Source organism: Epinephelus moara, chromosome 18 (assembly GCF_006386435.1).
Source record: "Epinephelus moara isolate mb chromosome 18, YSFRI_EMoa_1.0, whole genome shotgun sequence".
Classification (NCBI taxonomy): Eukaryota; Metazoa; Chordata; class Actinopteri; order Perciformes; family Serranidae; genus Epinephelus; species Epinephelus moara.
Window position 1 is genome coordinate 33,402,690 of NC_065523.1, and position 16,683 is coordinate 33,419,372.

General features: G+C 41.2%; 1 protein-coding gene across 1 annotated transcript; it reads left to right on the forward strand.

Moving 5' to 3' along the window:
- The first annotated feature begins 1,070 nt into the window (after positions 1–1,070).
- Positions 1,071–15,943, forward strand: xpnpep3 (X-prolyl aminopeptidase 3, mitochondrial). Its single transcript, XM_050068608.1, has 12 exons — positions 1,071–2,248; positions 2,344–2,459; positions 4,642–4,764; positions 4,967–5,154; positions 5,344–5,563; positions 5,859–6,043; positions 6,187–6,249; positions 6,567–6,680; positions 7,694–7,779; positions 8,981–9,164; positions 11,753–11,873; positions 14,722–15,943. Exons 2-12 carry the CDS (start codon positions 2,390–2,392, stop codon positions 14,883–14,885), a joined length of 1,518 nt encoding a protein of 505 aa, XP_049924565.1. The 5' UTR covers positions 1,071–2,248; positions 2,344–2,389; the 3' UTR covers positions 14,886–15,943.
- Positions 15,944–16,683: the final 740 nt, after the last annotated feature.

The following is a 16,683-nucleotide window of genomic DNA, read 5'->3' on the forward strand; positions in this document are numbered from 1 at the left end:
TATTATCGATCCATCCATTTTCATCCGCTTATCCGGGGCCAGTCACGGGGGCAGCAGGCCAAACAAAGCACCCTAGAAGTCCCTCTACCCAGTGGGACATGCCTGCAACACCTCTAACAGGAGGCGCCCAGGATGCATCCTGATCAGATGCCTGAACCACCTCAATTGACCCCTTTCGACGCTAAGAAGCAGCGGCTCGACCGTAAAACTTCAAATAGTAACCTTGTCCCAATTAAACGGCTAGTCGCTTTTACTAGCATGTATCAATCAGACACCTGATCTGCTTAAGCAGTTCTTTTTTTTTTATTACTAATTAAGTTCTTCAGATGTATAAAACCAGGTTGTTGGATACCTCAAATTATGCGTCCATTCCTTGACTACACTGTAAGTTATTCATATTCCTTTAGTCCCTACGGGCCCTTAGATCAAAAGAGTCAAAAGGGTTTTTTATAAAAATTAATCCAAGTTGTGAGTATTGTTTTAACAGGATAGACAGTGGTGGTGTGTCGGTATGCCTGGTGCCTAAGTCCTACATTGTTGTAACTGTCCGTCAGAGCTACACCAAATTCCTCGTTGATATATTAGCTAAAGCCGAATTTGTATACAAGTAATATTCATACTGGTTCAAATAAACAGTTTGATTGTATTTGAGCAAGAGTTTTGTGTGAAAGCAATTAAAGGCCTGTCCCAAATAGGCCTGCTGATCTCAGTGATTTAAGCAGATAATAGCGCGGGCTATTAATTGAAGTTTTATGGTAATTACTAATAAGTTACCCCTTGAAAAGACATAATGATACAAGTGCTTGCACAGCCTGTAGCCTCACAAAACAATTTGATTAATTTGCATAATATTTTTGCATGTCCTGAACAAAACCGTAACGCTTTTTTAAATCCTGAGGCAACTATATTGCACATATTTGTGATATTACAGTATATTTTTTAAAGTATCTTTGCTCTTTTATTATCTTGCAGTATTTTGCCTTACTTTTTGCCTCGATATATGTTTATTGTGTGTTTAATGTATGCACCATAACCAAGGCAAATTCCTTGTAAGTTAAAACCTACATGGCACTGAATCCTTCTCTGATTGATTCTCATTCTGAAGGGTAAGCTGATTATAAGTACAGTGCTACCTGCGAGTCTAAATTTAGGGAAAAAAGAATTACCATCCTAACTGTGAGGGGTTTTTTACCCCTGAGTTTGGGCTCTCAGGAAGTTCTCCCAGATGCTCACCGACAGCCTCCACCAATCAAATGGTTATGTGTTGGTTTCTCATGTACTGGACTTCCCAGAGCTGCCAATCATTTATAGCTCAAGATATGATCATTCATGTTTTTGTGACCTGGATTAAAGACAGTGATGTATAACATATGAAAAACATTAGCAAGACTACAATATGAAACTACTCTGTTGTAAGTAAAAGAAAAATGCCCACTGTGGCTGGTAAAATATTATATATCACAGGTCTGTTACTGGATTGTTTAATACTGATGCATTAACAGTAAAAGCAGCATTTTACTGTACTGTACATCACATTCATACTTGTAAGTGGAAATGATGCACTCCATCTTTCACTGTGTTTAACGTCTCTTTCCTTGCTCTCTTGTGCTCCATTTTTGTTAACTGGATTTTTTCTCCTTTTTATTTTTGTTGCCTTTTTTTCTTAATATTTGTACTGTATCATCATTTTGACCTTTGACTCCTAATTTCTTTTCTTTTTTATAATTCAATTTTTATTGATTTTATTTAGGGTGGTACATGACAGTTCCACACATTAAATGAGACATTCAATCTTGACAAACAAAAATAAAAATACAATACAAACAGGGTAATAGAGATCCGTGCAAGACGAGGTACAGCACCAGTCCCAGTCTGCCAAAAAACAATAAAAATAACAAAATCACATTTGAATAGATAAACATATTTTAGTGGAAAAACTCAATGAAAGTATGGACCTAGTATGGCAGAATATGGGAGCTTTAATAGAAATACAAAGAAGAAGAAAAGGAAGCAGAAGAAGAGGAAAAGGAAGCAGAAGAAGAGGATCAAGAAGCAGAAGAAGAGGATCGGCTCTGCCAATCATAGCAAAGGGGGCGTGGCTTAGCATCTCTGCCTGTGACGCCAAACTCAGGGCATCAAACTCCCATCCTTTTCGAATGATGTTAGCTAACATGGGAGTTTCAAGCTAACGAAGCTAACTGTCAACCAAAGGGACATTTAACAGTTATATGAGTCGGTTTTAACGTCGGTAAGTCCTAACAACATACCGCCACGTTGACTCCGTAAATATCCAGCGTTTGTTGAGTACTTTATACTTCAATGGCTGTTATCTCATGTCTGTAGCAGGACGACATGCTGTGACTGAGCGGTGTCCTCCACTACAGCAGCAATGTTGCCCTCAACCAGCAGCCTGGTCCGGTCTGCTGTCAGGCTGCTGCCGCGGAGAAACTGGAGCCGAGGTGAGCCCACTTTGACACTTTGGGTTTGTCTGTATTTAAGTACACAATTAAATTATTTGTACTTTTGAGCATTTTTATTCTATGCTACTTAATACTTCTACTCTCAATACATGTCAGAAGGAAATATTAAGGTATTAGTCCACTACACACTCCAAACAGTTGCTAGGTAGTTTTCATGGAACCGCATTTATTAGGGATTCACGATAATATCGACAGGTTATCAGTATCGGACAACATGCTTCTTCTTACATAATGAATGAATATTACATATATTGAAAAGTATTGTATTCCATGTCTCCATCTGCTGGTGGGCCATCATGATCAGAGTATACATGTGTCATATGATGTTAATTCCACTACAGAAGAGACTTGATGATCACTAAAATTAGGTGGGGAAAAAAGTAGATTTTTTTATATCAATATCTGTTATGGGTTAAATAAGTTGTTATATATCAGCATATCAGATACCTGCAAAAAAACAACAACAATATTTTGTAATGTTACAAACATACAGCCTATGGTTGCAAATTAAATCTCACTGAGGGGCCAGTTTGACTCACTATTTACTTTAACTTTGATTATTTAGGTACATTTCTATTGATAGTATTTTTACTCTGATGTATCTGTTACTTTTACTTTAACTCAACTTAATTTATATAGCACCCTCCATACAAACATGTTCCAAAAAGAGGAGCAGCTTCAGTAGTGTGGAATAAACTGTGGCGTCCTGAATGTTTCAAGAACAGCCTGGATTTCTCAGACACTTTTAGTGACTTACTGCTCAGAGGGAACTCATTCAGCAGCTCCTCTGGCAGCAGCACAGCGTCTCTCCCTCTCCTCTCTCGCTGTACGCACATGTCATAAACCTTTGGTAATGTAAACCTACGTGAGGCTCGCAGCTCAATAAAAACTCCATATATGTGAATGTGTGATAGTTGTGGTATCATAACAGCCTGTCACAAGTGATTAGAGGAGAAATGGCAGAGCATAAAGGTCCAGGGACATTTTTTGTATTTGGGAGCTGTTTATATGTTTAATTTGTGGTAGATTTTATTTTGTTGTAGTATTAATATTGTATACAGAATCTGAATTTCACTCTGAGTTACTGCTGTTGTTCACAAACTAAAGAAATGAGAGACCATTTTAGTTTATTTTTTACTGAATATTTGAAAATAAACTGATTAACAAGTAAAACTATATCACTTATTTTGTTGTAATACTATTTTCTTAAATTAATAATAAAAAGAATCATCAAGAATATGGTTATCACAAAAATGCCCTAAAATATTGTGATATTATTTTAGGGCCATATCGTCCACCCCTAAGAGACATAGTTGTAAGGATAACACAAATCATCATACATAAGTGAGACGATAAAATATTAAAAAAGTAAGCCAAACAAAACAGATCAATCTAACACAAAAGATGATTAAAAGCTTGTAGAATAAAAAGAAAGTAAATAAATGAAATAGAATAGAAATAAACAGGAGGGATTAAATGAGGTAAAACCTAATGGTTAAACACTTAAAACTGAAGACTGTGATTTTACGTTAAAAAAAAATACTGAGGGAGTTTGATTTCTAATATCCAGAGGCAGTGAATTCCACAGTTTAGGGTCATAAACACAGAAAGTGCTCTCGCCAGGACTTTTACGGGACACATGAGGAGCATTTAAAAACAAAGCAGTGGAGGATCTTAGTGATCTGGCTGGAAAATAAAATGATAGAAAGTCTCTAATGTATGGAGGGTTGAGGTCATTTAAAGCTTTATAAACAAGTAAAAATGTAAATAAAATATAAAAATTGAAATTAAATAATAAATTAAATAGAACACTTGGGAGTGATACACTTGATATTAATCTTTATCTGTCTTCACTTGGTATGAAACAGTGATGTTGTGATGTATCAGATCAGTTCAATCAGCTGCAGCGCTGCGCTGTCCGATCAGTAACTGATATCCAATCAGTGGGGTGTGCTGGTTTGTAAAAGACTTCCATGGAGGCTGCACTCGTGTATCCTCACTTCCTTTCCCTCCTCTCTCCTCGGCTCTGCCAAGTGCATTTAACAAATTGAGACGTCCTTCAAAATGGTGGGTGTCAATTAATTTCTAGGTCAAGTGATCGAGGAGAGAGGAGTTGAGGAGGGATACTGGGATGAACCCTGTGTTGTGTTGCTGTCTGCAGGATGTGTCTGGTGCCCGTGCAGAAACATTTCTGTGAAACCAGGAGGTTTGAAACCAAAGACAGTTCCACCTCGGTACCTGGGCCAGCCCAGCCCCTTCACCCATCCACACCTCATCAAACATGGTGAGTACTGGAGCGCAGGAGCTATTATGAATCCCAGATAACTCAAGGCTCTTACGGTTAACACATTCACATCACTCTACACTTCATGTGACGTATAGAAATAAGAACACATCAACAAGGCGAATAGTAGTGCACAGTGTAAGTGTAGGCATGAGATGCTGTTCAACACTGAAACACCACATATGTGATCTCTGCTCCTCAGGTGAGGTGACCCCAGGCTTGAGCCAGACAGAGTACGAGCTCCGCAGACACAGACTGGCCTCACTTATCGAGGCCCAGTCAGACAGGCTGGGACCCTCTGCCTCCTCCAGCACCCATGTGGTCATCGTTTTGTCCCATCCGACCCGCTACATGACCAATGACATCCCTTATCCCTTCCACCAGAACCAGGTGCATGTTTATATTCACTCTAAATCTTAAAGTTACAGTTTAAGACACCTTATCTAACATAAACAGAAAGCAATGTGCAGATAGAAACTTAAAGTATAAGGAGAGTTGTCTGCTCTTACTTTGCAGTCTCATGATTGTAATTTCTTGTCAGTTCTGTGTAATGTTAACAAGGCTTTCAATGTTCTGCAGGATTTCCTCTACCTCAGTGGCATCCTAGAGCCGGACAGTGCCCTGGTTCTTTATGGAAAAGGACGACCAGACCAGGCCATCTTATTCGTCCCCCGCAGAGACCCAGGCAGAGAACTGTGGGACGGGCCCCGGTCAGGAAAGGACGGGGCTGCTGCTTTGACCGGCCTAGAGAGAGTTCATAGCACAGAAGAGCTGTGTGTTGTGCTCAAGAGCCTTAAAGGTGGGGGTGTGAGGGTGCAATACATTTGTCATTGAATAAGGTGTTGTGTTGCTTCGTTTTGAAGTGTTTATTAAGCCCCACCCATCTTAGTTACTGTTGGTGCACCTGTCAAGCCTTCTGATCGAGTACTGCATTTGTTTTTTAAAAGATTTAAGCTGTCAGATCGTATCATCTTGTCACATGATCACATAGAGACCTGATGTGTTTTTGAGCAGAAAACACGAGCTGACATTCGACCACTAACTAATCAGAACTTCACTGTTGCCATTTTTTCTCTGCTTCGATCCTCTTTCAGGCAATGTGCTGTGGTACGACAGTTCTAAGCCCGCCCACCCTCGCCTCCACCAGGCTCACGTGAGTCCCGTACTGGAGGCGGGGCCGGTGCCGCACTCTGTCAGACCCCTCATACACTCCCTTAGGGCCCTCAAGAGCTCAGCAGAGGTGGCACTCATGCAAGAAGCAGGTCACATCACAGCACAGGTTGGTGTTTAAATCACTGTGTTAGTTTCATAATAGTTTGCAAACAGAGCAACATTTTCATTTTTGTATTGTCATGTGTCTCTTTACGCTTCTTAAGATAGATGTACAGTGTTGTCTCTCTATCTCATATCCTTGTCTTTCAGGCCTTTAAGAGGACAATGGCCATGTCTCAAGGAGACATTGATGAAGCTGTAATCTTTGCCAAGGTAACTGAAAGTTTAGCTGGGGTATTTTTTCTTCATCATGATGGAATTAACAATAGCTACTGCATGAAATAATTAACCGTCTTACAAAGATGGCAGTTTATTAAAGCTCAGAGATTACCAAGCCAGAGTGAAGTTACTGTGGTTTGGTTTTTAGTTGTTCTCTCAGAAATGACACATTATTATACCATGGTGTTTTTTTTTTTATAGTAAAACCTTCTTCAACCTTTAGTTACTGCGTCTTGATTTTGTAGGAAAGTATAGATGACAGCAAACATGAAGCTCTCACAAAGAAAAAAAATCTTTTGTTAATCTTCCAGTTTGATTTTGAGAATCGGATCCATGGCGCCAACTTCCTGGCCTACCCCCCTGTTGTTGCTGGAGGGAATCGAGCCAACACTCTGCACTACATAAACAACAACCAGATTATCAAGGTGAAGGAATGTGTTGAATGTGCTCGCAGATCTGTCCTGACACATGAGGTGCAGTGCACATCTGCATTAAGCATTCTGGTGGTTATGTACACTGCTCAAAAAAATTAAGGGGACACTTAAATCACACATCAGATCTTGATGAGGAATTAATCATGTTGAAAATCTTTACTGATGTGCACTGTATAATTTGTTGAGAACAAAATGACATAACAACAGTCAGTGGAAACCAAAATCATCAACCCACTGAAGGCTGGATTCAAAATCACACCAAAAAGTAAAAGTTTGAAATCACAGGCTGATCCAACTTGTGTGAATTTCATCACGGCAGCTCATAACGTGACTCAGTAGTGTGTATGGCCCCTGTGTGTCTGCATGGAGTCTGTTTCTGACAGCGTGGTCAGAAACATGCACACCAGTAACCTGCTGGAGGTCATTTTGTAGGGCTCTGGCAGTGCTCCTCCTGTTCCTCCTTGCACAAAGGAGCAGATATTGGTCCTGCTGCTGGGTTGACGCCCTTCTACGACCCTGTCCAGCTCTCTTTGTGTAATGGCCGGTCTCCTGGTATCTCCTCTATGCTCTTGAGACTGTGCTGGGAGACATAGCAAACCTTCTTGCGACCACATGTATGGATGTGCCATCCTGGAGGGCTGCAGGTACCACCTCATGCTACCAGTAGTGACAAGGACACTAGCAGAAGACCAAACTAGAGAAGAATCAGTCAGGAAGGATAAGGAGAGAGCAACTGTTTGTGGACACCACATGTAAAGCCATTCCCTTTTGGGGGTTGTCTTGCTTTTGCCTCTCCATTGCACTTTATTTGCACCAAAGCAGCTGAAACTGATTCACAATCACTTGTGCTTCCTAAATGGACAGATTGAAGTTTAACTGACTTGGTGTTATACTGTGATGATTAAGTGTTCCCTTTTTTTGAGCAGTGTATGTAAAGTAGTGACCGAATATCTTAACCCACTCATTATACTCTCATTATCCCCCCTCTTCCCCTCTTCCATCAGGATGGTGAAATGGTTCTGCTTGATGGTGGTTGTGAATACTTTGGTTACGTCAGTGATATCACTCGAACATGGCCAGTGAATGGAAAGTAAGTCAGCAGTAGGTTGTGATGCTTAAAGACAAATAATGTTGATACAGAATATCTTTGCATTGGTGCATTACAACGTATGCTACGAAGTCTTCACTACGATTGTTTTCTGAATTCAGACCTTTAAGTGGAATCCATTTGTTTCTTGAACATTACTCCTAGATCTGTTTCTCAGTTTTTATTTTGGATATTTTCAGGTAGTATAATTTGTTTTGAAATCTTTCATGTCATGAGATTTTAGAGCCATTAAGTAGTGTGATGGTGTTTTTGAGAATTATTCCAATGGCAAACCACAAACGTATCTCAAAGGCATACTGAAACCGCCAAATGACCATTGCTAAATCGATTTCTCACCTTGTTTCAAGTGGGATTAGTTAGGAAAGCTTTGTCTCATGCCTCTGGTGAACGAAGAATCCAAAAATGGAAAACATTCTTGATGAACAAAACTATATCAAAACATCTGTTTTCCAAACTCTCCCACAACTCGTGCAGTATAATCCAAGTCCTATTTGTCAGTCGTATGCGCAGTGTTTCCCAATCAGACAGACCTTTCTGATGGGGAACTAAATGGAAAGTGAAACTTATCTAAGTTCTCTTCAAAGCCAGACTCCATTGACTAAAACAGTAATTGTACCTTGCTGAAGATGGGAGCTGCTGGTCTACCACTGCCTCGATCGGTTAGTTAGTTTGTGATATTGTGTAACATTTGTGTTTAAAGGGTTAGTTCAGAGTCAGAAAAGTCACTCGGTAACAAAATTTACCTAACTGATCAAGGGAGTAGCAGACCAGCAGCTCCTGTCTTCAGCATGGTAAAATTACTGTTTTTGTTAATGGAGTCTGGCTTTGAAGAAAACAGAGACAAGTTTCACTTTAAGTACTGTACTCTGTCAGAAAAAGCTGTCTGTTTGGGAAGTACTGAGCATATGACTGGAAAAATGAGGCTTGAATTACACTTTACGAGTTCTTGTAAACAGATGTCTAGATATAGCTTTGCTCTTGTTAGACCCGGTCGCCTATGGCACCGATTCATCAAGAATTTTCTCAGTTTTTGGATTCTTCATTCACCATGGAGGCTTTTGAGAAAGATGCAGTTTTCTTCATAAATTCAGTGCAACACAGGGTGGACAGTTGATACACAAATGATCATCTGGGGTTGAATTATTCCTCTAACAGTCTGCTGTTCTCACCTGCTCCCTGCCAGGTTCAGCCCTGCCCAGGCTGAGATGTACGAGGCCGTCCTGGAGGTCCAGCGCGCCTGTTTGTCTCTGTGCTCCCCGGGCGTCAGTCTGGATCACATCTACAGCACCATGCTGGCTCTGCTGGGACGACAGCTCAGGCGGCTAGGCATCGTCAAGGCCAGCACCACTGATGCTGATGTACTGAAGGTAAAAATGATTTCTGAGTTTTGTCCCATATGAGGAGCACTTTTGTGAAAAACAAAGAAGCAGCTCTTGGCTTTTGGAAAACAGAGTTGCTGTTGAGGAGAAACACTGGACTTGACTTAATTGATATGAGCAAGGAAGAAGAAGGCAGCAAGTTCCATTCAGAGCAGAGCAGTATTATTTTCAAAGGCAGCATAGTTAAATGTTGAGTGTTTGTGTTATTGTGTATGTGCGTGCCTGGATGCATGTGTGTGTGCATGCAGACCAGCAAGCCTTTCTGGAGGTCAAGCAGCAGGTTTGGCAGACGAGCGGAGCCCCACTGGAGGTTGGGGACTTGGAGTAGTCTCATCTGGAGGATGGTGATGTAGGTGATTGGACCTAACTGGTGGACAGACAAGGCAACGGGAGCCCACTGGAAGACAGAAAAGGTGAGGGTACCTCACTGGAGGATGTACAAGGCGACAGGAGCCCGCTGGAAGATGGAAAAGGCGACGGTAGCCCACTAGAAGACGGACAAGGTGATGGGAACCCACTGGAAGATGGAGAAAATGATCGGAACCCACTGGAGGATGGTTTCTGGTTTTGAGGTCATGAAAGGCAGCCAGTAAGTGATGACCTGGCTTTAAGTCAGAGCAGGATTCTTGTGACAGGACTGGGTGGGTGTTGCCAGAGACACCTGACGAAGTTCGAAACAGCTGTACTGCATTAACAGCTAGGGTGATTCGTGGCAGCTGTGTCTCCAATGGCAGTGGGTGTGTCACATGCTTGGTTATCCAGTTTTCCTGTAGAACTTCTCAGCTTTCATCTTCTCCAGTTGGATTTTTTCCAACTCCACCAGTTTCAGTTTCTCCTCCATGAGGACAGACTGGAGGGGGTCAAGAGCTTCCCTAGTAGCCTTTGATGAGGCTCTGCTTCTCCTAGAACCGTAGAAGGTGTTGCTATGGCGTCCAGAGCAAGTAGAATGAGAATAGCTGCAGGAACCACTTCCTGGGTTCTGTACAGCTCCACTAACAGTATTCTGTCCATGTCGAACACTCACTGAAGAGGTGATGTAGTCTTTGAGGTGGGCTGGTGGATGTCTTGGTCGCTGAGCTCTGCTGCTTCCTGATGGCATTGTTTTTGGCTTTTGGTGATTGTCAGCCATGGGCACACCAAAGTATCAGGAAATTAACTTAAAGGACGCACACATTTTGGCAAGAAAGCAGCATATGTAGCCTCCAATTATTGGACAGTGATGGCACTTGTGGCAGGAGTGTTTGTGTCATCCTCCCTGCCTTAGGTGGGTCTGGGGTGGGGACTTTCAACTGTTGCTGCAAGTACAAGATGTTTCCCAGATCCAAAAATTCAGCTGCTCCTGAAAAATAAAATGAACAAAGGGTCTCTGATAAAAAAAAAAGAAGCCCAAGATAATATTTCAAGTTACTAACATGCCTTTTTGCTCACAGACACATGCACTCACACACAGAATTTTGTATTTTTTATGTTGCTGAAGTGAATTTAAATCCAGCCCTGCCTGTTGAACGTCAGTCAACCACACCAGAGGGGAGATAATATCAGATTATCACTGTTACCATGTCAGCTGGGCATTGAATTTAAACATTTTTGTTGGAGTTTATTTATGCCCTCACTAGTGGTTTGCGGTGAGGAAATAGCCGTAAGCTCCTCTGGCCAATGTAAATTATGAAATTACCTAATTACAGCCTCCATGAAACACAATATGCTCGGTAAACTTTATGTAACAGAGGCATTCCTCTCCTTCAGTGGTTCTTTTTCATAGAAATAACACAAGAACGCCAAACCATAGCTGAGTGTATGTTTACTCAACTGATTTATTTTAATGTTAAAAGGAGAATTTAATCACCAAGAAAGGCCTGGGGCATGTTCAGTCCTGTTCAGTATCAAAACAGTGTGCACCATTTTGCTGCGGTTTCTCGGTTGAACAGTATAATTCCTTGAAACCGTCTGAAACAGGCTTTGAGATATGCTTTGTCTTGTGTGGTGGGTGTGTCAGAGGTGTTACCCAATCAGCAGTGATGTGTATATATAAACCCTGCAATATTAAAAAGTCAGTGTGCATGATGGATCTAAGTCCTTTAGAAATGTCTCCACTGCAGCTTGAGGTATGCAACAATTGAAGACATTACAAGAAATGCCATCAATATTTTTTGTTTTTGTTTTTTAATAGAATAAGCTGCCTTCTCAGCTGCCAAAGTTGCAATGCTTGTGTGACAGGGTGTTCAATGCATTTAAATAAACATTTTGATATGTTTTACAGGGGCTTAACGCGCCCCTGCAAGCTTCAGGCCACCTCTTCTGCCTTGTTAGCTTTAATTTTAAAACAAACTTTTGATTCTATTGTCACTATTCTATTGTATGTAATGTGTTTACCTGTAATGTAGTTGTCCAGATGCTCCTGGGTTCAGTCCTGTTCTGTTAGTGCACATAGAGCCATGTAAGCCACTGTGGCATATCATGCTAGTTATGTTTATCAACAAGCTGTGGGAGCTGTGGGAGCTGCGGGTCTGCGGTTAGACAACGGTGAACTTTGATATAACTACTTAAAGCTTTACTTTTGTTTATGCTCATCCCAGGCTGCACGGCGCTACTGCCCCCACCATGTTGGCCATTACCTGGGCATGGACGTCCACGACACACCTGAGCTGTCCCGCTCACAACCTCTACAGTCAGGAATGGCCATCACAATAGAACCAGGTAAAGACAAAGTCTTTTGATTTTTTCTGTACAGCTGTGGCTGTGTTAATCAACACTCTGGGTGGTAACAGGTTTTTAAAATTACAAACTGTCATGGTTTGGTGCACGTTCAGTACAGCAGAAAAAACAACAAATGTTTAACGATACATTTATTTCTGTTGAACTAACAGTATTGCAAGTGTCAAATCCCCTTGCTGAGGACTGAGGGAACATCTTGCCAACTGGCAACTTAAGTAAACATTTTATTTATTAAAAAAAAAAACAGAAACATTCGAACACTTCTGCATCACACTTTACAAATACTGAACAAACACTTTCCCAAAAGGCAGCAGGTCACAACAGTCTATAAAAGTGAGAAGCATATCTTATGCTATGACATTTAAAGTACTGAATAAATACAACTAGCCCATACCCATTGGTAGCTTTGTCACCTTCTACCTATAACAATCCTCAATGCCTATGTGCAGTTTCACATAGATTGACCACGTCAGTGAGTAGAAAACGTGGGACAGACAGAATGACTGACTGACAGAATGACACACTGACAGTTTCCGTGATTATGTACAGCATACCATACCATGACTTAGTCATACCAAAAATTAGAAAAAAACAACAANCTCCGCAATATTCATTACCTTATAGAAGCTCAGTTTTAGTAAGTTTTCCAACTTTTGCCAAGAGGGAACTTTAGATATTGGTCCCTAGATTATGTTCACCCAGTTTCATGCAGATCGCTCAAACTTCCTAGGAAGAGATCCATTTGAAGTGTTTTTCAAAAAATTCAAAATGGCGGAAAATCTATATAAGCGGAAGTTATGGGTTCTGGGGCAAATGTGTTCCTCATGAGGAGAGGCATCTCTGTGCAAAGTTTCATGTCTCTACGACATACGGGGCATGAGATATGCCCATTCAAAGTTTGCAATTTCAATCGGTTGCTATAGCGCCCCCCTTTGGCCAACTGATGTAATATTGCTTTATTCACATCCTCCCATGACCCTCTACCACTGTGTCAAACAGACATACAGACAGAGTTTTTGTCATTATATAGTAAGATAAGATATTGAAAATAAAACTTGTGCATCGGGAGGAGTGTTAAGTGCAACACACACCGCCGCCGTACGCCGTGCGTCAAAACGCCCGCCTCCCTTATATTCTATGAATCAACCCATGAATCAACACAGTTAGTTCCACCTTGGCTGTATTTGATTATTCAAAGCACCCAAACATTGATAAACATTAATGTGCATTAGCATGTATTTTGTATTTGCTCTCACGTAGTCTATTACGGTGCAGCAACACAGGCACATCGTCCTCGCCCTGTTCACAACTTTCTCTCTGTGACAGTCGTAGCTGACTGGGAACCCGCAGGTGGGTCTTCCAGCTCCAGGTAGCCCAAGTTCCAGTCACAACTGTTAATAGAATGTGAGGCATGTTTGAGATAAACACTGATGACCAGGGTATGAAATTAACAAAATATTTTGGGGGCAATTTTGGCCCCCACGGTCTAAAAAATGGGGGCATTTTCAAATGTTTGGGGATCATCAAAAAATTGTAATTATGTTCTAACAATAAGCACATGAAAAGCAAAACCAACTAAGATAGTGTCTTCACTCTTCAGCAGAAACCACTATAAATGAAATAAATAATGGGTTACATAAAGTTATGGTTGCAAAATATCACTCAGATTTCCTATAATTCAACCAGTTTAAATGTGATGATTTAACCATTAATCTACTGGTAGCAGTACTAATGTTTCACCACATTACAGTTACTTTTACTGTTAAAAAGGCCAAATTACTATAAATTCCTTAGATGCAATCCTGGAAGTGAGTTAATTTAAAATTTAACATTCATTCTACCTTCATTTTTCATTAATTTGTCATTGTGTAGACACAGATCACCCAAGAAATGGTTAGTTTATACTTATGGTACAGCAAAGCCCCCTCCCCTTCTCTGTCAGATTGCTCTCAAGTAATCAGTGCAATCTTGTTGATTATGTCTGGAAAATGAGTTGTAGACGTGACGGTAAATTAATTTAATGAAAATAAAATTATACTTTAATGTCAGATTGTAATACTGTTAAAAATATAAATACATATAGTTGTTTCGAAAACTTGGAAACTTGGAAACCGGAACATGGCTTCTGGGGGCATTCTTGGAGAAACTGCGGGCCAAATGGCCCGTGGCCCTTGCTAATTTCTGACACTGCTGATGACTTGTGGAGCCTTCGAGCTTCATGCAAAATATGTAATGATGTCTTTTTTGGCTTGTGCACCCTCACGCCAGGAACACTACAGTGAGCACAAACTAGGGTTGCATACCAGTATACCAGTTTTAAGGTATACTGTGAAATTATAATTGCAGTTATCATACCGTGTACATTTGCTTATCTATGATATTGACATTTACTACACTGCTACTACTACCCTCACTACGAGTCACATTCACCCATTCACACACATAAACACTGGTGGCTGTGGCTGAGGCTATGATACAAGGTGCCACCTGCTACTCAGTTTTTTAACACACTCACACACCAATGGAACAGCCATCAATTTGGGTTTACATCGACATGCGGACTGGAGGAGCCGGGGAACCACTGATCTTCCAATTAGTGGAATACCCACTCTACCTCTGAGCCACAGCCGTCCCTGATTAGTCTGTTTACACTTGTCTGTTGCTCAGTGCTACGTCACGTTTCGTTGCTCTTACTCTTTCTTTTATCTATCCAATTGCGTCCAGGGTCATTTTGATATACTGCTGTTGATCACGCTCCTTGGAAATCAAAAATGGCGATGTCAGGCTACATTGTTCCTACTTTCCAATTTTTGTCTTTCTCTTGTCACAGGGTTATACATCTGCGAGGACAATGATCAGGCACCGGAGCGTTTCCGCGGCTTGGGTATCAGGATTGAGGATGACGTGGTGATCCGAGACAAGGGGGGCCCTCTGATTCTGTCCTCTGGGGCGCCAAAGACCATCGCTGATGTAGAGAAGGCCTGCGCCCAGTGATAGGGCAGGGAGAGACAGACAAGTCACCAAGTGAGCTGTGGCATCGATGGCAGGCAGTGTGCTGTGCTTTTCCAACCGTCTCCACAGTGATGATGTCATCAGGCTCAGGGCCCAGGTACATGAATGACAGGTGGGAGCACACTGCAGGACTCTGGTTTAAGCCTCAGCGAGGCCTCAAACATGTAGAAATGTGGTGTGGAAGATCATAGATTTTGTGGGTGCTTTTGTTGTCTACCTAAATGTTTAAAGAAACTGGTTTTATATTTGTAGTTTTCAGTGAATGATGATGAAGAGCTCATCAGCTGTAAGAGGTGGGTTTAGTTGTGTGTGAAGGGGTTATGGTGTAACGGACATGTTCTTCCTCAAAATACATGTCAGGGCTCCAGCAAAACCACATGGAGACCATTCTTGATCATGTATAACACATCCATTTTGTGTTGTGATGGTGCTATCAGTGGGTTAATCCAACACTGAACTATAAATAAAAACCTAGAAACTACAGTCAACCTCTTCCATCAAGTATTCAGCTGAAGACCCAGCGGTTAGATCCAGCAACCATTTTGTTTTTCAGAATTGCCACCTTCATGTCACACCAGGACATAATTGTTTGCTTCTTGTCTCACTCAGAAAACTTTCTTTAAGCCTACATACACACACACACTTCCTTTGTCTCTTACACACACAAAAAAGCAGAAGTCTTCCCCAGCTCACGCTACAGTAAAAAAGATCAAAACACCAAATTGTTGAACATTCACCTACCGAGCTGCAGGAAGGTCAGGGAGACCCGCAGCATGTCAAATAAACACACCACCATGTTAATACACACAGGTGATGAATAAAGATGTCTCACACAGCTGGTCCTGGTAAGCCTGGAATGATGGTAATGATTATACCAATACACTGAAAAGGCTTATAAAGTGTACACTGAGAAGGGTGTGTGTGTTACGTGTGTCTCCTCAGCAGAGAAATATGATCTTTTTTAAAGACACTTGTGTTTATATGTATTAAAAAGATGTCATTGTCTCATATTTAATGCAAATACGTGATTTTATTTCATATTTGGTGACAAAACTGTATTTTATTTCACTCAAATACAAGTTTAAAATATTTGTATGTCACTCTGCTTTATTCATGTCACTGTTTAGATGTTGTACTTTTTACTCCTGGGTGGCAAGGTGGTACAGTGGTTAGCACTGTTGTCTTACAGCAAGAGGGTCCTGGGTTTGAACTCGCTGGCTGGCTGGGGCCTGACAGCTCTGTGTGGAGTTTGCATGTTCTTCCAGTGTCAGGGTTTTCTCCACCTTCCTCCCACAGCCCAAAGGCATGCAGGTTAGGTTGTTTGGGGACTTAAGATTTGTCATAGGCGTGAGTGTGAATGGTTGTTTGTCTTTATCAGCCCTGTGATAGTCTGTCAGCCTGTCCAGGGTGTACGCCACCTCTCGTCCAGTGTCAGCTGCAATAGGCTCCAGCCCCCCTGCAGCCCTGAATAGGATAAGCGTTTACGGACACTGAGTACTTATAATCCACTAAATTTATTGTAAAGTGTAGATTTATATTTTACAGCAGGACATATGAGAATATAAGACATGATGCATTGTCATAGATTAAACTGCCCTATACTATTTGCCGTTAATGCATAGGCAACAATATTGTGATAATATAAAAGTAACACTCAGAGGGGCCATTATTCTGCCTTGAGTATTTTTTACTTCTGATACTTAAAGTTCATTTTGCTGATGTTATTTTTATGGCTTTTTTGCCTTTATCAGAAAGGACAGGATGAGCGGGAAAGGGGAAG